Source organism: Mastigoproctus giganteus, chromosome 10 (genome assembly GCF_048544385.1).
Source record: "Mastigoproctus giganteus isolate SK-2022 chromosome 10, ASM4854438v1, whole genome shotgun sequence".
Taxonomy (NCBI): domain Eukaryota; kingdom Metazoa; phylum Arthropoda; class Arachnida; order Uropygi; family Thelyphonidae; genus Mastigoproctus; species Mastigoproctus giganteus.
In genome coordinates this window covers 31,206,412-31,230,396 of record NC_143584.1, presented here as the reverse complement: position 1 = coordinate 31,230,396, position 23,985 = coordinate 31,206,412, and the positions used below count along the sequence as shown (strand labels likewise).

The window sequence follows — 23,985 nt, the reverse complement described above, 5'->3', positions numbered from 1 at the left end:
GCCAAAGTTTTTCCCGGTTTACATTGTCATATGCTTTTTCATAATCAATAAAGAGCAGAAATGTTGGTAGATTGAATTCTCTTCTTTTCTCCAAAATTTGTTATAGCGAGAAAATGGCATCTATTGTGCTTCTCCCTTTTCTGAACCCACATTGTTCTTCTTCTAAGAATTGTTCACTGTATTTATTAAGTTTATTCATTAGTGTATTAGAGTATAGCTTTGCAGCAGTTGACAGCAGTGTTATCCCTCTGTAGTTATTAGGGTTATTTCTGGAGCTTTTTTGTGTAAATTGATTACTATTCCTGTTTCCCAATCTTTGGGTATCTGTTGCTTATGCCATATGATGTTAAATAATTTTAGTAGTGCATTTTTTTAGTAAGGTGCCCCCATATTTAAATAGTTCTACATTCAAATTGTCTATGCCTGGGCTTTTTCGGTTTTTTGATTTTTGTAATATTAACTCCTAGTTCTTCCATTGTTATATTTTTTTCATCTTTGGTTATCACAGATTCTTCTTCCAATTCCCTAGTGCCTGGGTTATACCATAGTTTGGAATAGTGTTGCTTCCATTCTGCTTGGGAGATGGAGTTGGTTTTTATTTGATCATTTGTGTCTAGTTGTAATTTCTTAAAAATTTTAAAACCTCTTCTCTGTGGGCCCGTGATATCACATTCTAAAGATTTAACAAATTTATCCCAGTCATCTCGTCAGATTCTTCTGGTTAGTTTTCTGACTTCGCTCGAAGCTTTTTATATTTTATGTGTAGATGTAGGTCTTTAGTTTGTAGGAACAGTTTATAGGTTTTTTTTTTTTTCTCATTGATTGTTTGTTTCAATTCTTCATTCCAAGTTCTTAGCCAGTTTTTATTTTTTATAGGTTTATATCCAAGACTTTCTTCATCAGCTCCCAGAATTGATTTTTTCATGTTTGACCAGATTTCCTCAACATTATCACTTTCATCTGATTTGAGTTTATCTTTCAATCAACTTTCATACAGAAATTTAGTGCTTTCGTCTTCCAACAAATGTATTTTTAATTTCTTAGTAGTTTTTGTTAATATTTTCTTCTTTTTATTAAGATAATTTCTTTTTATTTTAAAAGTGCTTTCTTCTAGGTAGTGATCACTGTTCAATTTCACTGCCTCTGAATATTCTAGTGTTTTGTCTCTAATTTTGTCATTTAAATTTTCATTAATGATAATATAATCTATTATAGACTTTGTGTTTCTTGCTTCCCATGTGAATTTATGGATATTCTTGTGTCTGAAAAAAGTATTTGTAATTTTAAGTTTATTAAAATGCAGAAGTCTATCAGGCATCTTCCATTATTGTTGACCACAGGTTCACCTTCTGATCCTATACATTTGTCTACTGATTGAGCACCAACCCTTGCATTAAAATCTCCTGCTAGTATGGGATACTCGTTTTTGTTAGTTTGGTCTATGGTCTGTTGTAATTCGTCATAAAATTCTGTGGTTTCATCAATGTTGCCTTCCACTGGTGCTTAGATGCCAATGATTGTTATTGTATAAGATAGAATTTTTAGTCTTAATTTCAATATTCTGGGTGGTATCCAAGAGTAGTCTAATATTTTGTTTTCCCATTCTTTCTTTATTATAACAGCAACTCCCGATGATGCCCACATTTCACTTGGTATGCCGGAGTATATCATTATGAAGTTACCTATTTCTTTGGATCCTTTGTTCTTCTTTTTGGTTCGGTAATGACTGATATGTCAATATTTCTACAGTGGTACCTTGGTTTGCGAGCATAATTCGTTCTGGAAACGTGCTCGTAATCCAACGCACTCGTATATCAAAGCGAATTTCCCCATAAGAAATAATGGAAACCCAGATGATTTGTTCCAAAACTCAAAAATATTCATATACTGTAAAAATGATTAATACAAAATACATACCTTTTTTATATTTTTAATATTTAAATTTAATATACATAAAGCAATCGAATTTATTAATTATTGGGTAGGACGACTTTCACTTTCTCTAACGGAATCACTGCTATCTGTTGACTTTTTCTTTTTGTGCGACTTTAACAAGGAATCTTTCCAATGACACTTGCTTTTGCCTCCTTTTGAGGATTTCACGGAAATCAGATTCATCGCTCGCACTATTACAAAATGAGGAGGCCCGCTTGATACACATAAACAAAGCTGCGCGCGTGTAGCAACTGAATAAACAACACCGTAAAGGCAGAGATGCACTATTAACACCTCACATTTTACTAAAGCACATTTCTAGGGGTTACTACCATAAAACAATAAAAACAATTTCCAGTTGCGCTCCCGCCAGTGGAATCTGTTATAAACTGGTAGTAAACTCGATCTAATTGCATTTGCGATTATACTAGCTGGAATTGTTGGTTTTTACGTTATTATGGTGAAATGTGTTTCCCCTTCACTGATATAAAAAAACCATAAATACATTTTCAAAATCTTCTCTTCATTCCTATCGGGTTGCGTTCGGTTGGGGTGATTCTACGTTCGACTGCCATTTCTTGTAAACACAGGCGAAACTTGCATAAGCGAATTTGGTTCGTGTTATATAAGATATCGTTCCCGTATTTCGTGTAGTGTAAACACGTGTTATACGAGGACTGACTGTACTCGTATTGCAAGACCCTGCTCGTTTATCAAGTTAAAATTTACTAAAAATTTTTGCTCGTCTTGCAAAACACTCGCATACCAAGTTACTCGTAATCCAAGGTACCACTGTATTTTCTAGTTCCATGGTCAATTCATCTAATTTGTGATTTATTCCCCTAACGTTCCAAGTTGCTACTTTACCTTCTATATATCTCCTTCCTTATTTATTGTTCTCTTCAGATGACCTAATAGATCAGCTGCCATCTCCATTCTTGCTTACTCAGGGATTTCAGTGTTCATTATCAATATGACCCAAGAGACCCTTGTGCCCAAAACTCTCAGATACAACAGCCAGTATATTATGTCTGCATAGGTGTATGAACGTTGCTGAAACAACTCATAAGAAATCCTACTTCCTTGCCTGAGATTGGCTAATTAAACCCCAGTTGTAGATACCTTTTAAGAATTTTTTCCATCTCTGACAAGATTCACGCTGAGACCTCTCCACATTTTTTTTTTTTTTTTTTTTTTTTTTTTTTACCAAATATCTAGTGAAAAGTGGTGAAAAAAAAAAGTGGTAACTATATAGAATATTAACTCAAAAATAATTTATATGCTTGCTGGGGCTGAATTAAAAACAGAGGAAGAAAGGAATTTAGGGGTTACCATACAGGTGGACACGAAGTTCTCTATGCAATGCAGAAAGGAAACAAGAAGGACTTTCAATGATTTCTTGAACATTTGCTTGTGGAGTGATAAGCACACAGAGTGACATAATCCAACTGTACAAGGAAATTTTAAGATCAAGATTTGAATACTGTGTCTAGGTATGGAGACTATACTAAATAAAGACATGAAGCATCTTGAAATAAAGCCACATGACATACAGCTAAATTAACTAGGTCAGCAAGTGAAATACTAACCACAAACTACACATGAAATATGAGATCAGTTAGGTAACTCATAGAAACAAACAGTTCAATAATGGATACCCTTGCAAACACAACAAAGTTAGTTGAAATAGAAGTAAATAATGCCAAGTGGCGGAAACTCAGGCCTACTTCCAACAGTATGCAAACAGCTAAAAGAATGTTGTTGTGAAGGATATTAAAAGCTTGTTATTCTGCTCTGCAGAAAACATTGGGTTGTTCCCAAGAAGATGCTGTTTTTGTGTAGAACAGTTATTAATTTTGTTTCAGTATGTTTGCATATATTTTAATCACTTTTGTTAATTATCTTTGTTTAAGCCAAAAGGATAATATTCTGAAGAACATATCTCATCTTTATTCCATTATGTCATGGGAAAAAATGCTTAGAAAAGCTGTTGCAATTTATATGAATTCATTCTCAATGTAAATCAGGTTACGTTAATTTCAGATGAAGGCATGTGTTGTGAGTTTTGCAAGTCAGAAATTTCAAATGCATTTTTGTGACTCAAGCTGTTGCTTTTCTAGCCTTGTTCTTCATTATCTTTGCATTCAGCGTGTTATCTTATTTTGTGTCTATATACTGGAGATGCCCAACTTTTGCAACCAAAATTTAATTATCAGCTATATTCTCCATTGTCCCATCCTAATTTCCCTGTATGCCTCAGTCATGTATTTTGCACCACAACTTAACCAATCCCAACTCTTATCCCTTGAACACCGATTCTTAAAATGGTTTCTTCCATAGTTATGTGTACAAATTTAATGCTTGTAGAGTATGCAAAATGTTGAGTAAAGCTCTCTGTATTGTACTAATAGAGATTTTGTTTTTAATGATTACAAACCTTTAATGGACTAAACACCATATATCAGGGTACCTTCTGTACTTAAACCCCTCGACGTGGGCACCTGTACGTGGTGAGGGGACCTCCCAGTGACGCTGCTGGATTTCCAGACTAGCATCACTGGGATCCAACGATGCTATAGGGATTCCTCCGAACAACATCAATCGGAGGAATCCCTATAACAGTGACACCACACAGAACACTCAATTCATCGAGAGGTGTCATTTCGGAGTGGGACCTTCTCGACGTAACCGAGGAGGAAATCTGCTCCGAATTAAAACCACAGGGAGTCATTGCCGTCAAGAGAATCACTGCGCGAAGGGATGGAAAAATTGTTAAAACCAGGAGCGTTATCCTGACTTTTAACTCTCCTAAACCTCCTGACGAGATTAAAGCTGGATACATCAACTGTTCAGTGCGTCCATACGTTCCGAACCCTTTACGGTACTTTAAATGCCAGAAGTATGGACATTCTCAAATGGCCTGCCGTGGAGTCCTTGCATGCGCTCGATGCGGTGCAAAGGACCACGAAACAACAGCATGTTCAGCCGCAAAACCCACCTGTATTAACTGTGAAGGCGAACACCCGGCCTACTCATGAGCATGCCAGAGGTGGAAAGAAGAAAAAGAGATTCAACGGCTGAAGGCAGAGCTTAACATATCATACCAGGAGGCAAGGAAATCGGTGAAACCCCTGAATATCAACAGACCTACCTACGCCCAGAAGGTAGCAGGGAGATGTTCCGTCGGAACTCAGACGGACATGACCATTCCTCCAAAGGAGTCTTTCACTCCCATCACGCGGTATCTCTTAAGTTCTCAAAAACCTGCACAAAAGGACCAATCAGCTGCCACTCCTATATCAGTACCTCCTAATGCTCCACAAGTAACTAAGTTAATTATGAAAGAAAAGAATAAGAAAGGGGAAGTCCCCCCTAGAACCCAAGAAAAGATGGATGTCGAGCAGAAGGAGGTACCCGAAGATTCAGTCTTGGAACTCTTTGCGGAGGAAGAAATGGACACGGGACAGCGTCCATTCTTCTCCAAAAAAGATAAATCCAAGACTGATAAAAGTAAGCCCTCAGCACCTCGGAAGCCGCCTGATGGACCCACCAAGCCAAAATAATGGCTAAATTCCTACAATGGAATTGTCGTGGATTCCGGCGAAATATTGATGACATCAAGGCCCTCCTGCAAAAGCACGAGCCAGTTTGCTTTTGCTTGCAGGAGACGTATCTAAAGGCAAATGATGATCCCACCATGCACAACATCACATTTTTTCGAAAGGATAGAATTGCGGATGGCCCTGTACATGGGGGAGTGGCTATCCTTGTGGGTAACCAGACCCCAGTGCAGCCTTTGCTAATTACAACCAGCATAGAGGCTGTTGCAATTCGCCTTTCAGTGGGATTTCTATTAACTGTGTGCTCCATTTATTTGCCACCTGGGACTGACATCCCCCAGGCAGACCTTGATGATCTCCTTACGCAGCTGCCACCCCCTTTCTTACTTCTTGGGGATTTTAACAGACATAACACCCTGTGGGGTAGTGCTAACATCCACGGAAGGGGACGAGTCATAGAGCGTATGCTCAATGACAATGACCTTTCCCTTCTAAATACTGGAACAAACACCTTCTTCCACATGCCTACCCGTACTTTTTCTGCCATTGATCTCTCTATCTGCTCCCCTTCTCTACTCCCTTCACTCACTTAGGAAGTGGAGGAGAACCCGTATGGAAGCGATCACTTCCCCGTGATAACCTTGTTACACAGTGGGAGACCATGTCTTCCTTTTAGGTTACCACGGTGGAAGATTGATCAGGCTGACTGGACTGCCTTCCAACATCAGGCAAATTTTGATCTTAGCACAGTCAGTCAAGAGTCTATCAATGATGCAGTTAAGTACATCACAGAAAATATTGTCCAAGCAGCTGCGAATGCTGTTCCAAAAACATCTGCCCGGTTTCCACCATTTCCTAAACCTTGGTGGAATTCACAATGCACAGCAGCAAAAAAGGCTCAAAACAAAGCGTGGGGGATATTCCGCCGATATCCCACCACGACCAACCTTATAACCTTTAAACGTGCACGAGCCAAAGCACGCTACATTCGCCGTCAGAGTCAAAAGGAATCATGGATCCGTTTTACAACATCTATTAACCAGGCTACCAATTCTAAGGTTGTCTGGGATAAAATCCGGAAAATGAAGGGAAAATATACATCCCACCCTTCTTCAATCCTAGATTATAATGGATGCGCTATTGCAGATCCAACTGCAATAGCTAATTCTCTTGGGGAAACATTCTCTAACATCTCTGCAACATCTTCGTATTCCCCAGAGTTCCTGGTCCTGAAACATAAACTAGAAAAACAAGCACTTAATTTTAAGACCAAGGGCCTCTATCCCTACAACGGGGCATTCACTATAGAGGAACTGAAAAGAGCCCTCACTCTTTCCAAAGCAAGTGCTGTTGGACCAGATGGCATCCATTATGAAATGATTAAACATCTTTCACCAAAATCTATGTATTGTCTGCTCCTTCTGTATAACAGAATCTTTACTGAAGGGCAGTTTCCGGACTCCTGGCGAAAGGAATCGTTCTTGCCTTTCCTAAGCCAGGAAAGGATCCAAAAGTCACCACCAGTTATCGTCCTATTGCTCTGACTAGCTGTCTGTGCAAAATCCTGGAGAGAATGGTCAATTCTCATTTAATATGGTATTTAGAATCAAATGACCTTCTCTCCAGCATCCAATGCGGCTTCCGAAGGAACCGGTCCACTTTGGACCATCTTATTAGATTGGAAGCATCCATCCGGGATGCTTTCCTAAAATGCGAACACTTGGTGTCGGTGTTCTTTGACATGGAGAAAGCGTATGACACAACTTGGAGATTTGGCATTTTAAAAGATTTACATAGCCTAGGCCTAAGAGGGCATCTGCCCTTTTTTATTCAGAACTTTTTAGCCAATCGATCGTTCCAAGTTCGTGTGGGATCTTCACTCTCTGGCTCCTTTAGCCAAGAGGAGGGAGTACCACAAGGATCAGTATTAAGTGTCACGCTTTTTGCCATCAAAATAAATTCCATCACAGAACAACTTCCTCCAACTGTAAACAGTGCCCTCTATGTTGATGACTTTAGCATTTTTTGCCAGTCGTGCAACATGAGGGTTATTGAAAGACAACTGCAGAAAGCCATTGATAGTCTGAATTCCTGGGCACTTGCTAATGGCTTCAGGTTCTCGCCGGAGAAGACCGTTTGCGTACACTTTTGTCGCAAGCGTAATCTTCATCATGAACCTGAATTAAGGCTCGGACAAAATGCTATTCCAGTAGCAGCGAACACAAAATTCTTGGGACTCATATTCGATAAAAAACTGACCTTTTGGATCATATTCATCAACTCCGCACAAAGTGCACACGTGGGCTTAATATTCTCCGCTCACTCTCCTCTACATCATGGGGAGCAGACCGATGCACCCTTCTTCGCCTTTACCGTGCACTTGTGCGATCCAAACTAGATCATGGGTCCCAGGTATATTCCTCAGCCAGAGACAGTGCCCTTCGATGATTGGACCCTGTCCATTATCAGGCCCTACGTATTGCTACTGGAGCATTTCGAACATCTCCTGTCCAGAGCTTATATGTCGAAGCAAACGAACCACCGTTATCGCTTCGTAGTAAGCAGTTGTCTCTAAAGTACGCCTTAAAACTGAAATCCCTGCCAGACCATCCTACGTGGCCATCCGTTTTTGAGCCACGATGAGAAAATTTGTACAACACACGTAAGACTGCCAATCGTCCTTTTGGTATTCGTCTCCAAGAGCTACTCAAAGAACTTAATATCAAGGTAGACAAGGTTGCCCAAACACCAAAGCAACCCTTTCCACCCTGGCATGCTCATGTCCCGGCATGTGACTTGTCCCTCAGAAATTGGGGAAAGTCGGACACTCCATCATCGGTCTACCTGCAGCTTTATTCAGCACACCGAGCTGAACATTCCGACTTCGCGCCAGTCTACACAGACGGTTCGAAGTCGGAATCATATGTGGGATCTGCTGCTGTCTTTACAGACAGCACTACATCGGAGCAGATTCCCTCTGAATGCAGTATATTTACTGCAGAGCTGCATGCTATAGAGTTAGCCTTGGATCACATTAGTGAATGCCAATACCAACGGTTCATTTTATATTCCGATTCTCTCAGTGTGTTACAGGCTTTAATATCTGTGAGGTATAATCCTCATCCAGTTCTGTCTAGTATTCAGCAGAAGATTCACTTCCTCCTTGGACGTGAATATGATATCCGCTTCTGCTGGTTTCCCAGCCACATTGGGATTAGGGGAAATGATTTGGCTGACGCCGCAGCCAAATCAGCAATTCCCAATAATATCCGCTGCCTGTCAGTCCCCTATACAGACTACAGGCAAATAATACACCAAAACATACACTCCCAATGGCAGAACTCGTGGAATAGACAGACTGGAAATAAACTATATTGTATAAAGCCTGTAATTGAACCGTGGCAGTCTAGTCTGCGCAGGAATCGTAAGGAGGAAGTTGTTCTTGCCCGGACCCGCATAGGACACAGTCATTTAACTCATTCGTTTTTGCTGAGGGCTGATGACCCTCCTATGTGTGTGTGTCCTGTGGCACAATTTTAACTATGAGACACATTTTAATTGATTGTCCAGATTTTAGTAATATCCGTTGTACTGCTTTTAATCATCTGACTGAGCCGTATACACTCAGTCAGATTTTATCCGACAATGACAATGTGTCTGCTATTTTTAGATATTTAAAATCAATAAATATTTTTACTCGTTTATAAAATTTACATTTTTCTTATACTTCTTGACATAGTGACCTAACTAATTAGGTCACTGAAAGTTTAAATTTTTTTATAAATGACATGGTCTTGGCGCATTATAGCCTTAGTAGCTAATGCGCCAATAAAACCAAAACAAAACAAAACAAAAAAATTCTGTACTTAAATAATATGCCAAGCTTTATGATTAAATAAGTATATAATTACATAAGAAATTATCCTTCAACTGTGCATATGTTATAAATAATATGCAAACATTTTATTTTGTGTTGTACTATATAGAATGTAACCTACCCCAGGGGAATTTCTTCTGAAATAAAAACTGATATTAATAATAATATAAGAAATTCAAGGTAGGATATTTTACATAAATATTTTCCTACCAATCAATAGCATTCAATTTGGTAATTTTCTTTTTAAACATAAAATTCATTCAGACATTATCCAGTCATATGTAAACTGGAAAACAAAGCTTCTCTTTTAAAATCATTTGACTGTCAATGTTGTTTAACTGCTCATGCAATCGTATCTTTTTCTATTTGAGAACTGTGTTATTGCCAAAATTTGATATCTTTCCTCAGAAATTATTTGGTCTGTTGGGATAACATTATATATATTCATTGCCTTCTGACTATTAATGAACTGTCTTTTCAAATTTTCTGATTTGAGCTGGTTTTAATATGCTTTTTTTGTGTATTTAGAAATTTTTAGTGTTAACAGTATGCATGACAAAAAAGAATTAGAACCAGTAAGGTAGAATCCAGTGTTTGTATTTTCATATTATTTTATTTTTTAATTGTTTTGTTGCATTCTGTTTTAAATAACGTATTATCCCTCCTCTGTCTTAATTAAATTAGATTATATCTAATTTATCTGAAATTTATTTGTGATTTATTATTTTATATAAAGAAAATAAATTCAAGAAAATCAATGTATTGTTTTTTGTTTTAATATAAATCTGTGCTTTCCAAACTGTTCTCTTCCCCCCCCAGTGTGCCATTTTAAAATTGCTGAGGGTCTTGGTAGACCACTTAATGATTTCTCTCTGAGTGTTCCTTAACAGTTGTAATGTTCTGCATGGCGCAAACATAATTTTTTTAACAAATTCACTATATAATTCACATTTTAATGCAGTTGAATGCAATACAAAATAACAAGCAATAGAATTTAATTATTTTGTTTCATATTTTTTTATAATCTCAAGTTGTTTTGCAGACCTCACACGTAATCTCTGATATAGATAAATTATGATATCTCATTTCATATTGATTTATAAATTACTACTGAAAAATTATTGGAGTCAGATATTGCATAGACTTGCAGCAACTTATTAAATAAATATTTATCAATGTTTTTGACTATTCTTATGAGTAATTTTATTAAAATTAAACTTTTAGGACACCATATTGGCTATGCAGGCGTTGGTTGAATATTCACTGCAATCTCGTCTAAGAGAAGTAACTGATGTTACTATCACAATAGAAGCTCCATCTACACCTGGCTTTATAAAACAGCTGCATATTGGGGAAGATAATATTTCAGAGCAACAGACTATTGAGGTATAACAAAGGCATTGATTTCCTAACTTTTTAAAATTACATTATTTATTAAAGACAGTGCTTGAAGATGGGTGGAGTGAAATGGCCATTCTGCTTCATTTTAGGAGTCCTATAAACCATTCCACTACTTTTTTTGTGCACATTCAAAAAATTGACAAATCATTTGTCACTTGCTTCCTCCTTAGGAAAAACTTTACATATTATGCTGCTTCCTTTTTTTTCTCCCACTTCAAGTGCTGTAATTATAGTTACATTTGTTTAAATTAACACTTTATACTAATCATTTATAGAGAATAAATGATTATTGTAGTTTTTAACCTTCTTAGTCTTCAATTGTCAAACAATTGATTCCTCAATCATCTGTTTGACAATTCACTATAAAAATGTAAACTGGTATATTAGCTGCAATGAGACAGTTGCAATAAATTTGTAAACTCTTCTAGTCCCAGCTGTGCAGAGTATAAACAGAAATTTATTTATTTGTTTATTTATACACATTGCAGTGCATTCATGAGCCAAAACATTATGATCACACGTTGACACATTCTCAGCACTTAGGAGTGACATGACTGACCAGTGCAGCATATATATTGACAGCATGGGTAGTGCCTGTCATTTCATCAATACATAGCCCATGCAATTGGGAAAGACCTGACAGAGTTTGAACAAGGAATGATTTGCGGTGCTAGGAAGGTAGGAGCCAGCATCTCAGCAACTGCAGGTATTGTCTGCTATTTGATAGGGGCCATGAAGAGGGTGTAGCAGGAATAGTCCAAAGAGGAACATGCAACCAGCCAACATGCCAGGATGGGAAGACTGCCACTAGTTGTCAGTTGAGGTGAACAGTGGTTGACACATGCTGTCTGTGGAAAACAGACTCTGTTGTTAATTGAAGAAACATCTGTTTGACAATTGTTTTGGAATAAATTTTGCCCTACATGACTGTGTATCCAGATGGCACTGGACTCTTCCAAAGCAACTCCCCATATCACAGTCCATATTGTGCCCGAATGGTTTGAGGATAGTATCCAAGGATTGTGTGCTCCCTTGACCACCAAATTCCCCCAACATCAATTCCATTGAACATTTGTGGGAGGTGGAGAACCACAGCATTCACCAGTCCACGTGCCTCGCTCCATTGCCGAACTATGGGACACCTTTCTGTCCATCTGGTCTGGGATACCCGAGGACACCTGTGGTCTCATGGAATTGATGCCATGCCAGGTGCAAGTGGTTATTACAGCAAAAGATGGCCAAACACACTATTAGATAGGTGGTCATGATGTTTTGGCTCATGAGTGTATTTTATTTTGACAAAAGTAAAAATTTAAAAAGAATGCATTTAATATTTCAATCTTGAGATTCATGATTAATATCTCAAGTTGACCTCAAAAATTATGTGGACAGCTAATAATTTAATTTTTAATCTAATTTTTGTATTTTATAATGCAGCAGAAGCATTATAAAATTTGTTCATTCTGACACAAAGTTTATAATTGTTTTTTAATAACCAGTAGCTTTCAGACTTTGAATAAACTTTTGCTTATTATTCAAATATATGTTTTAAACATATATATATGTTTAAACAAACATAAGTTTTAAATTATTGCTTTCTAATCTTCAGATTCCTAATGCCTGGGGAGCAATTATAGTGAAAGCTCAAGGTTCAGGTCTAGCTTTAGTTCAACTATCAATTCAGTATAATGTAGACTGGGTTCATCTCATGACTCCTCCTCCACTGAATGCATTTGATCTTCATGTACGAGGTCATTTTTATGGCAGAAATAGTTCACATATTACTATTCATTCTTGTCAAAGGTATCTAATTTTATTCACAGAAAGTTATTTTAAAAATTAGGACAGTAAATTTAAACTTACATATTGAGTAATGATCACAATCTTGAATATTGATAATTGCTATCAAAAATCTAGTTATGGTTAAAAAAACCTCGCTATTTTACAGTAGTCACCTTGAAATATGTGTTGTAAAATAAAGTTTTTTTACCATAGTTTTATTCTAAATTGAATTGTGAAATAAGATGTCCAAAAAGGCTTCACTTTTTTTTCTTTCTTTTCTCTTTTTTTTTAACAGCTGGACACATATTTCTGAGAGTGAAACCAGTGGAATGGCAGTATTGGAAGTTGACATTCCCACTGGTTATATTATTCAACAACAAGAGCTTCAGTCGTATGTTCTTTCCAATGCTGTACATAACCTCCGAGAAGCTCGTTTCAGAGAAAGAAAAGTGATCTTCTATTTTGATTTTGTAAGTATAGAATATCATATTTATTTATTATGGATAAATATTGTATTGTATTTTACTGGACATATAAATATTTTATTTAACATATGTGAAAGGTCACTTCTTTAAGCTAATTAATAATTATATTAATTATTTGTAAATCCACCATCTGCAGAAACACCAATCTTCAATAATCTGGAAAAAATCCATATATTTAGTATAAAATACCAGAAAACTTTGTCTTTGCCTCTGATCTTACATTGGAAAGGAAAATAACTCTCCTCTCCAGTTGACATGGCAAAGCTACTAGCTGAAACCCTTGCAGCCACCTCAACTTCTGCTTCCTATGGGAGCTCCTCTTGCCACACAAAAAACTCAGCAGAACAACATAAAATTAAATTGCTTCTATATTGTATTCCTGTAATTTTCCCTTCACTCCTGTTCAACATCATGAAGTTATAAAAAATTCTGGAAATAGTTCTGCTGGACCAGATGGTATTTTTACATAATGCTTTGCAACTTTAGCACCAACTCCATATCCACATTTTTATGTGGATATGTAGTGATGGGAGCAAATTTGGATAATTAAGTTATTAATGGATTCCATTGCGATTGAGAAATTTTTTGCATTTTTGTTGTAAGCAATTTAATTTTGAGTTCATCATGCACAATTACCTTTAAGAATTCGAACCTTCTGGAAATAAAAATTATCACAGTATAACAGAAGTGCAACTCTGACTTGTTTACTGACTGAGAAATGGTGTTTTGACAGTATCTCAAATTATAAATTTGTAAAAACTGAATAAACTTTTTTTTTTATGTTAGTTGGATCAGTCTCCTACTTGTGTAACTTTCACTATCCAGAGGTGGTATCCAGTAGCCAACCTAACAAGATTCCTTCCAGTCAGAGTCTATGATTATTATGCTCCAGGTGAGTGAAATGCAGTACAATTGTTAGATAATTTTATACATTTTTTTTTTATTGTTATCTCTTTGAAAAAACAGAAGGTAAATCTGTTTATGCAGCTCTATAAATTAATGGTATGGAAAGTAGGAGTTGCGACCCTTTTAAATTAGCATTTTGCAATATATTCGAAGGGGTCAATAAGTTTGTGTGCCATTTTGCAGAGTTATAAATAAAATATCAAGGTGATGTGCAGCACAAAAAAATATTCTTCGAGAACATAAATAACAAAGAATTTTAAATTAATTATACCAATAATGTTTGGTTTTTTTATTAACTCTCATTATATAATAAGTGGCCAATGAAAAATATGACCACTCATTCAGAGTAAAATAAGAAAATTAAATACATTTTGGGATTCTGTTTACAACTAAAAAAGTGAAATCAAAGGATAACTGTTTATTTACAAAAAACCAAATATTGCATAAAATAAAGTATAACCAACTGTACATAGATTTCTCATCCTACCAGGCCACCCTCAGACCAGGGTATGTCTGCCAGGGGCAAAGGTTGATGATGTTGTAGAGCGAATATCATCTTTTAAGGGCACAAAAGGTGATATAGTTGTACACGTTGGCACTAATAATATTAAGAGTAGGAGACCGGCAGAATTACTTAACAAGTACAGGTCACTGTTGAACAAAAGCCGAGAATTAGGGTTGAATTTGAAAGTGTCTGCAATTCTGCCCAGACACGATAGGAGGGAGTATATGATGAGAGCCTTGTCGATCAATTCGGCCCTGGAAAGATTGTGCAAGGCTCAAGGGGTAGAATTTTTTTCAGCCTGGACTGTACTTGTTAACAGGAGAGATTGCTTCTACAGGGATGGGATACACTTAAATAGAAAGGGTGCAAGAATATTTGCTGATGCTATCGAGGCAGTGTTAGGTGGGTCGGAAAACTGCTAGCTTGGGGGGAGACAAAGACCAATAGATTGACAGTAGCCACTGGCAGAGGTGAAAGAGATTCTTGCACTGCTTCTATTAGAATGAGCAGAAGCCTGAAAAACAAGATGCATGATATTTCAGAGACTGCTGGGAGCCATTGCGGTACAAGTAAACACATGGGTTGTGTTAGGGTAGCTAAGAATAGAAACAGGTGCAGGTATACTTGCGTGTACACCAATGCTAGGAGTTTAGTAAATAAATTTGATGAATTTGAGATATTGCTCAAAACATCAAAGGCAGATATTGTTGGGATATCAGAGACGTGGTGTCACACAGATATAAGGGATGCAGAACTGCAATTTGGAGAGTACAACGTCTACAGAAAGGATAGTCAGGATAGGAAGGGGGGAGGGGTTATGCTATTAGTTAAGAAACACATAAAAACCAAGGAAGTGAAGCCAGTCGACATCGCTGGACAGTGCAGTGTTGAGTCAGTTTGGTGTGACATAAGCATTGGGAGATCAAAATTGAGAGTAGGAGTGTGCTATAGGCCTAATGACTCTGATGAGTATAATAAGAAACTGTACAGAGAAATAGAGTGGGCCAGTAAATCAGAGAGTCTTATAATGGGGGATTTTAATTTCCCAGATATTGACTGGATTTTGTGGGTTGGTCACTCACACACTAGCAAGGCTTTTGTGGATTTATTGGATGATTGTTTTCTACATCAGCATGTTCGGGAGGCAACTAGAGGGAGTAATACTCTTGATTTGATTATCAGCAGTGATTCTTCATGCATTAAGAATCTGCAGATAAATGAACCACTAGGTGGCAGTGATCACAGTGTGCTCAAGTGGGATTTACTCAAAGAGGTAACTACCATTAGGGGTAAAGGGAAGGGTTATTGCTTCCGTAAAGGCGACTACGATGGACTGAGACAGTATTTAAATTCTATACAGTGGGACCAACTGATGATGTTACCAACAGCAAATTCAAAATGGGAAGCATTCAAAGAACTTATCTTGGAAGCTACTAGGCTTTACATACCAACTAAGAAATATTGTTCAAGGTTTAGGCCAAAATGGATGTCAGATGAACTAATGAAGCATATGGTAGAGAAGAAAAATGCATGGGATACTTACAAATTAACACATGACACAGAAGCCTGTGATAGATACAAGTTGATATGCAACCAAGTTACAAAGGAGGTTAGGCAGGCGAAGGCAGATTACGAGAAATCCTTGGCAAGGGATGCAAAGAAAAACAGCAAAGAGTTCTTTACTTATGTAAACTCTAGAAGGAAGGGGATGAATCAGATTGGTCCACTTGATATTGATGGGTCAACTGTTGATGATCCTGCTCAGGGAGCTAACAAACTAAATGAATATTTTGCATCGACATTCACACATGAGGAGTTATTCAGCAAGGGGAATGCCAGAGGTGTATTCAACTCTAGCAGTAAGCTACAGAATCTTGAAATAACTGGGAGTAAAGTGGAGGAGAAACTGTTGAAGATAAACACAAGAAAGGCACCCGGGGTGGATGGGATCTATCCAGTTATATTAAAGGAGGCAGCAAAGGAAGTAAGCAAACCCTTAGCCATAATTATGAGAGCTTCCTTGGACTCAGGGAAGGTACCCATAGACTGGAAATGTGCAAATGTGACCCCAATTCACAAAGGAGGATCAAAGGCTGACACAAGTAATTATAGACCTGTGAGCTTAACTTCTGTTCCAGGAAAATTAATGGAGGCACTGGTTAAAGAAGCACTGCAGGATCATTTAGACAAGACTTCAGTTATAGCTCGGACGCAGCATGGTTTTGTTAAGGGGAAGTCTTGCCTGACCAATTTGATTGGATACTATGATGCAGTCACAAAAGAACTGGATGCAGGGAATAGCTTTGATATTATATACTTGGATCTTAGAAAGGCTTTTGATACTGCTGCACATGGAAGACTGCTACACAAATTGGAGCAGTGTGACATTGGAGGCAAATTGCTGCTATGGATAAAGGGGTGGTTGAGGGGGAAGAAGACAGAGAGTGGTAATCAATGGACACTGCTCATCGTGGACTAATGTTATTAGTGGAGTCCCTCAGGGCTCAGTGTTGGGTCCATTATTGTTTTCTGTATTTATAAATGATATTGATGATGGTATATCAAGCTTAATGTGAAAGTTTGCAGACGATACAAAGGTTGGCAGGGTTGTCAAGGACACTACTGACACTATGCTACTGCAACAGGATCTGGAAAGGTTGAGCAGATGGGCTGAGAGGTGGCAAATGAAGTTTAACATTGACAAATGTAAAGTACTACACATGGGAAACAGCAACCCCAGAGCAACGTATCAACTCTGTGGTACTACACTGACAGTGGTAGAGAATGAAAGGGACTTGGGGGTGGTTGTGCAGGCAGATATGAAGTTCTCTGAGCAGTGCAGACGGGCTGCAAGAGTAGCACATGGAGTATTGTCAATGATATACAGGAATTTTTCCAGCAGGGATAAGGAAGTGATTATTCCCTTGTATAAGGCAATGGTCAGGCCACACCTAGAGTACTGTATACAGGTCTGGAGGCCTCATTTCAAGAAGGATGTAGAGCTGCTGGAACGAGTACAGAGAAGGGCAACAAGATTAGTGAATGGAACAAAGGGGAGCTCTTACGAAGAAAGGCTTAAGTTTTGCAAATTACAGTGTCTGGAGACTAGGCACCAGCGAGGTGATCTGATAGAGGTGTATAAAGTCTTGAATGGTTTGAGCATGCTCAATGCTGATAGGATTCTTCCTCTAGCTCAGAAAAATCGCCTGAGAGGGCATAAATTCAAATTGAGGAAAGACAGATGTAGGATAGACGTGTGGAAATTTGCCTTTATCCAGCGGGTGGTTAGTTGGTGGAACAGACTTCCATCCCTTGTAGTGGAGGTTGATAGCCTAAATAAGTTTAAGGCTCAGCTGGACAGGTATTTTGAACGAACAGAGGGGTGAAGTGGAAGTGGGTTTTTTTTTTTTTTTTTTTTTTTTGGCTGATGCTGCATAAGCTTGCTTTCTTGCATCAAATGCCTCTACTAATGCTAATGCTACTCTATGCCCCAGAAATTAAATACTGTATATACAAGATTTTGTTTTACTTTTGTAAAGAATGGCAAGAAATAATAGTAATAGAGGCATGTGATTGCAAGAAAGGAAGCGTATTAGCTTAGGTAGCAGCAGCCAAAAAAAAAATTTGCACAACCGTTCTCTTTAAAAGTTTGTCCAGTTCCTCTTTGAATTTATTTACGCTTTCAACTTCCACAATGACAGATGGAAGTTTGTTCCAGCAATTAACCACCCGCTGGCTAAAGGCGAACTTCCACACATCTATTCTACAACTGTATTTCCTCAGTTTGAATTTATGCCCCCCTAGGTTCGTAATCTGAGCAAGTGGAACAATCCCATCAGAATTCAGCATTCTCAACTCATTCAAGGCCTTATGCACCTCAGTCAGATCACCTCGCAGGTGCCTAATCTCCAGCTGCTGCAATTTGCAGAACTTAAGCCTCTCTTGGTAAGAGGACCCCTTCGTTCCCCTCACCAATCTTGTTGCTCTTCTTTGTACACGCTCAAACAAATCTACATCCTTCCTAATCTTTCTTGCTGCCGATTCCCAACCTTCTCAGGCTCAGTCAGTTTGCAATTGAGTTTTATTGTTTTATGCTTTATAAAAGCTATATTGCAAAAAGTATGTGGAAACCCTTAGAATTTGTGAAAAATGAACACAACTGCTGTCCATGTGTCATGACTATGTACAGAAGCTGCTGCATTCATATTAAAAGTAAGCAGATCAACAAAATACAGTAGACAGGTCACTGCATTAGCTTAGTGGCTTCCAGTAGGAGTCATCATCATCATCATAGAATGCCATATTGGCAATCTGTTTGCACCATTACAGCAAAGTTTCAACATCTACATCCTTCTGATGGCTAATTTAATTACCAAATGGAAATGTCGTGATGCTACTACAGCTGGGACACATTCAGACTTAAGTTTCAGTAAGAAAATTACCTTTCTTTTATTCCTTAAAATTAGCACACTTTTATACCACTTGACATTGCTTGACATGGGCACCTGTATGTGGTGAGGGGACCTCCCAATGATGCTGCTGGCCTTCCAATTAGCAGCATTGCTGAGATTCGGTGCCCATTGGTTTCAGGGTTACATTATTGGAATCTGGCATATGCAGCCATGAAATTTGGAAAGGGGAATCCTGGTAGATGAGGGACCCAGCTCTAGAGTCAACTGCATTCCAATATGTCTCCTTCCCTTTGGGCCTGGGACAGGCTCAAGACTTATTGAAAATGTGGGTATGATGCTCTACACAAACTTGTTGTTCCATTCACATATGCAGTACCTGCTAGTTCACGAGTGAGCATCTCCTCATAGGGCTCTGTGGTGGATGAGGTACCTAGAGCATCAGAAATTTTTACTTTACTCCTATGCATAATTTAAATCCCTCTTCTTCTGGGGCCCCACAAGGCCCCTGCCTAACCAATCAGTGACACTGCTTTTTCTCATTCTCCATTCCACGAATTGAAAGATCGAGGTGTGACAACTGTCAAACAAATAGCAATGCAAAAGGATGGCAATCTCCTTCTTACACAAGTTCTCATCATAACGTTCAACACCCCCATGGCCTCCAAGTTCCATCAAAGCAGGCTACTTAAATTGCCCAGAAAGGAATTACATTCCAAATCCATTGAGGTGTTTTAAATGTAAAAAGTATGGCCACTTGCAAACAGCCTGTCATAGCTCTCATGCCTGTAGTGCCAAATAATGGAATTGTTTAGATACAAGGATTGCATCCAAACATGAGAGCAAGGATTGTTCAGCTTCTAAGCCAATTTGTACAAATTGCTAAGGAGAGCACTCTCTATAATCTCTAGCATGCCAACAATGGGAGGAACAAAAAGAATTTCAAAAACTAAAAATAGAACAGAACATTTCCTATCAAGAGCCCAGAAAACATATCCCACCAATAAATAGAAGCAAGCCTTTGTATGCCGGTAGGTTTCTATGACGAGCACCATTGGAATGCAAACTGAAATGGTCATACCACCATCAGAGTCATTCAGTCCTCTTGTCTGCAATTTATTGAGTTCATCTAACCTAACTAATACTAACAACACTAGAAAAGCAAAAGCAAAACATAAGTTTCTGCTGGGTTCCTGAACATGTAAGAATAGATGGCAATGAACAGGCGGGCCAAGCAGCAAAACAAGTGGAAACCCCAATCAACAAAACCATAAAAATACCATACCTAGACTACAAAATTAAAATCCGAAATAGTGGTGAAAGATAGTGGCAACAAAAATGGCAGGAGCAAGCCGGAAACAAATTATTTCAGATAAAACCATTATTACAACAATGGAAAGCCAGTACAAGACCTAACAGACCAGAAGAAGTTATACTGAGCAGATTAAGAATAGGACACACCAATGTTACCCACTCTTATCTGCTCCGAGTTGAACCTCCACCTCAGTGCTCTGACTGTCAAACACTGCTAACAATCCAACATATTTTACTTGACTGCCCTAACTTTACACGAAAAACACCAGATTACTTTTAAATCCTTAAATGCGACAGACACATTTTCATTATGAACAATATTGTCAGATAGATCTAATATACCCAAAGTTTTCCATTTCCTGAAACATATAAATTACTATAATTAATATAAAAATCATGACAAAAGACATCAGTGAATAAATCATAAGTGTGGCGCACCATAGTAAAATATTACTAAATAGTAAAATATCCAAAAAACAACAACATAATCCAACTAAAAAGAGCCAATCAGTTGCCACACTTGTATCAATACTTCCTGCTGCAGAAGCTTCAGCAAAAGAGAACAACAAAGAAAAGCAGTCAATACTGCCCCATCTCAATTGCATGAACAAATGGATGTAGAGGAGACAATAGAAGATTCAGTCTTGGAACTCTTCTGCGGAGGAAGAAATGGACACGGGAGAACTTCCATAATTCCTCAAAAGAGAGAAAGCCAATACTGAGAAAAACAAGCCCTCAGAAATTTGGAAACTAACAGATCCAGAATTTCCAAATAATGGCTAAATTCCCAGAATGGAATTGTGGATTCCAGCAAAATACTGACATCAAGGCCCTCCTGCAAAAGCATAAACCAAAAAGTTTGCTTTTGCTTACAGGAGACATGCATGAAGGTAAATGAAAACCCTTCCTTGCATAATGTTACAATCACACTTAAAAATAGAACTGGAGATAGACCTGCTCATGGAGGAGTTGCTATCCTCATGAGCAACCAGACTGTTTCTAATGGAGTCTGGTTGTCCACTCTCCATTTCAAATGGAAGAGAGAAGAGCAGATAGAAAGATTAATGGCAGAAAATATACATGTGGCAGAAGGGATAGATAGGTCATCTCTAGCATATGCTCTATGACACGTCCCCGTCCATTAATGTCAGTGCTACCGCATAGGGTGTTATATTCATTGAAATCCCTGAGAAGTAAGACAGGAAAAGGCAACTGCAAGATAAAATCATCAAGGTCTGTCTGGGGGATATCAGTCCCAGGTGGCAAATATCGGGAACAGATGGTTATTAAAAACCCTACCATAAGACAGATTGTTACTGCTTCCAAATTGGTGGTAAGTAGTTTTAGTGAGGGAATCTAGTATAGACAAATGCATCCCTACCAAGTCAGCCACCCATAATCCTGACAAGAAATGCTGACTATGATATTTAATTTGGTATGATACTTACACACTTATTAAATATTGAATGTTTACGGGTATGCAAATAGATTTTTGAAAATTAAATTATCTAGAATTCATTCTTTTAATATTATGAGTATGAATTTAAAAAATATAAAAAAGTTTCTTTCAATTTTATTTGGTGTATTCTTTTTTTATTTGTTCTTGAAATCCTGTATTCAGAATTTTAAATACAAATTTAATATATTTTTATATGATTCCAGAGAGATACAATGAGACCATGGTGGATTTGTACAACCTTTATGTGCTAAATGTGTGCCAAGTTTGTGGTTCCTATCAGTGTCCCTATTGTCCAGTATTCAGCTGGGCATCTAGACTTGATTCAGTGTCTGAACTTTTGCTCACTTGTTTACTATTAGTGTCAATATCTAGGTTATTAAATAGTCTCTGAGTAATGTAAGACTATTAAACCTAAGTCATTAAGTCAGGGATGAAGCATAACCAGAACGCTACTTAGTTCTGTGTGTCTTCCGTACATAACATCCAGATGAAGTCCATCGACAAACAAACTGATCATTCATTAAAGACTACCATTGTAGAATATGAACTTGCCATTGAAATCATTAGAAGATGAAGTCATTCGTGTGCTCATTTCAAGACTACTTAAAAATACCTATGCACTACCTATTGTGCAGGCACATTTTGTAAAGTGTTAAATATGTGTTTATAGAAATATGGCCATGTGTTGTCCAAGTCTTGGTTTGCATAATTCACAATATGGTTTAGGGTTTTCATCTCATTTACACATTATATAATTTTTTTAAATGATATATTAGTCTTGACAGTAAAAAATATATATACAGTAAAACACTAAATGTAAAAAGTTCCAAGAAGCACTAACGAATCGCTACAATGAATTATTATAATACAGCATGGTTATGATTAGTGTGTGTCATTTTGGTGGAAAACAAAATGACCAGAGATGATCAAAATAACATAATGTCATCTCTGGACCAATAGACAGACTCTAGACCATGCAGAAATGGACATAAAAATAATAATAAATAAATAAATGAAAGCAACCATACACCACAATTTATTTGATCAAATTACGGTGCGGTATAAGGAAGTTGCAGCTGTGAAGATAAAAATGCATGGTGTGATAGCCATTTTTATTGCATATAGCACATTACGGTATGGTCAGTTGTTGCATGAAGCATGTCATGAAGAATGTTGGCAACGTGTCTTATGGTGTTCTCCTTCAGGGTAGCCAGAAACTAAATATTGTCTTGTAAACCCAATTCCTGAGATACTCCTATTACAAGAAGTCATAAGGATCAAGATGTAGATCTTGATATCACCTGACAACTGTTTTACTGCCACGAGTGATGGAGCTTCTCCCTGCACAAAAACAGCTGTGTTCAAACAGCCTCTCCCTTGAAGAGCAGGAATCGTGTTGTCAGAAAAGATCACAGTAATGATCCCCATTTAACAGATTTTCCCTATTTAAGTACACATTTTGGGATCATAAGCTTGATCCTCGTTGATGAAGAATGTTCCAATTATGAAGTTTGCTGTGAACCCACACCTCATAACTGGAATAAGAATTGGAGAGGAACTCATGTATGGAGACAACATTCTCCATACCTAACAAATATGGTCATTCATACTACAGCTTAGTCAGAAATAAACCTCATTGGTCCACACAATGTTCCAAGGCCACATTGTCCACCTCAATACTATCCAGAAACCATAAAGTCAGTGCAGTTGTTGGGGATCACATGGAGTTAACTGGTGTAGCACGTGGAAGTGGGCGCCTCCGTAGCCAGGTGGAAAGGAGCAGCAGTGCGTAGCACACGCTTCTTGATTAGACTGGGGTTCGAGCCCGTCACCACCAAATACGGAGGATGCGGAAAGGTCATTCAGGGAATGACCACCGCATATCCCGGAGCAATATGGCCTTAGTTGCTAATGCTCCTAAAAACCAAATAACATAACGTGGAAGTATTTGCGATAGAAGGTTGAAACAAACACCATTGTGTTATTGTGTACTACATTTTTCGGCATAGTCACCAGACAGAATGACCCATTTTGATACCTCTCAATACACGTCCACAGGCCATTTTGTAGAAGTCCTCTTGACTGTCCTTCAAACCACTACTTGGCAGCAGAGTGTTTTCCATGAAGAAAGGACTTTAAGAAGAAAGAGGAGAAATCCAAGGGTGCAATTTCAGGTGAATAAGCAGGATGCAGTAATATTTCAGTTTTTCCTGGCACATCAACATTTCATGTGCACGTTGTGCCCTTTCCTTCTACTGGTAAGGGATTGTAAATCTGGGAACCCATCTAGCAGACACTTTACTCACATGTAACTGTTGATGGATATGTTCTCCACAGACCCTACCCTAGTTT

The 23,985-nt window shown here is 37.9% G+C and overlaps 1 protein-coding gene across 1 annotated transcript in view; it reads left to right on the top strand.

The window, feature by feature from the left end:
- LOC150078931 (CD109 antigen-like) overlaps window positions 1-22,290 on the top strand; it is a 223,646-nt gene extending 201,356 nt beyond the window's left edge. Inside the window, exons 30-34 of the mRNA XM_090383675.1 lie at window positions 10,597-10,758; window positions 12,383-12,576; window positions 12,851-13,025; window positions 13,827-13,932; window positions 21,837-22,290. Of these exons, the coding sequence (XP_090239801.1) occupies window positions 10,597-10,758; window positions 12,383-12,576; window positions 12,851-13,025; window positions 13,827-13,932; window positions 21,837-22,024 (825 nt within the window). The 3' untranslated portion in view covers window positions 22,025-22,290. The remainder of the gene's footprint in view (window positions 1-10,596; window positions 10,759-12,382; window positions 12,577-12,850; window positions 13,026-13,826; window positions 13,933-21,836) is intronic.
- Window positions 22,291-23,985: the final 1,695 nt, after the last annotated feature.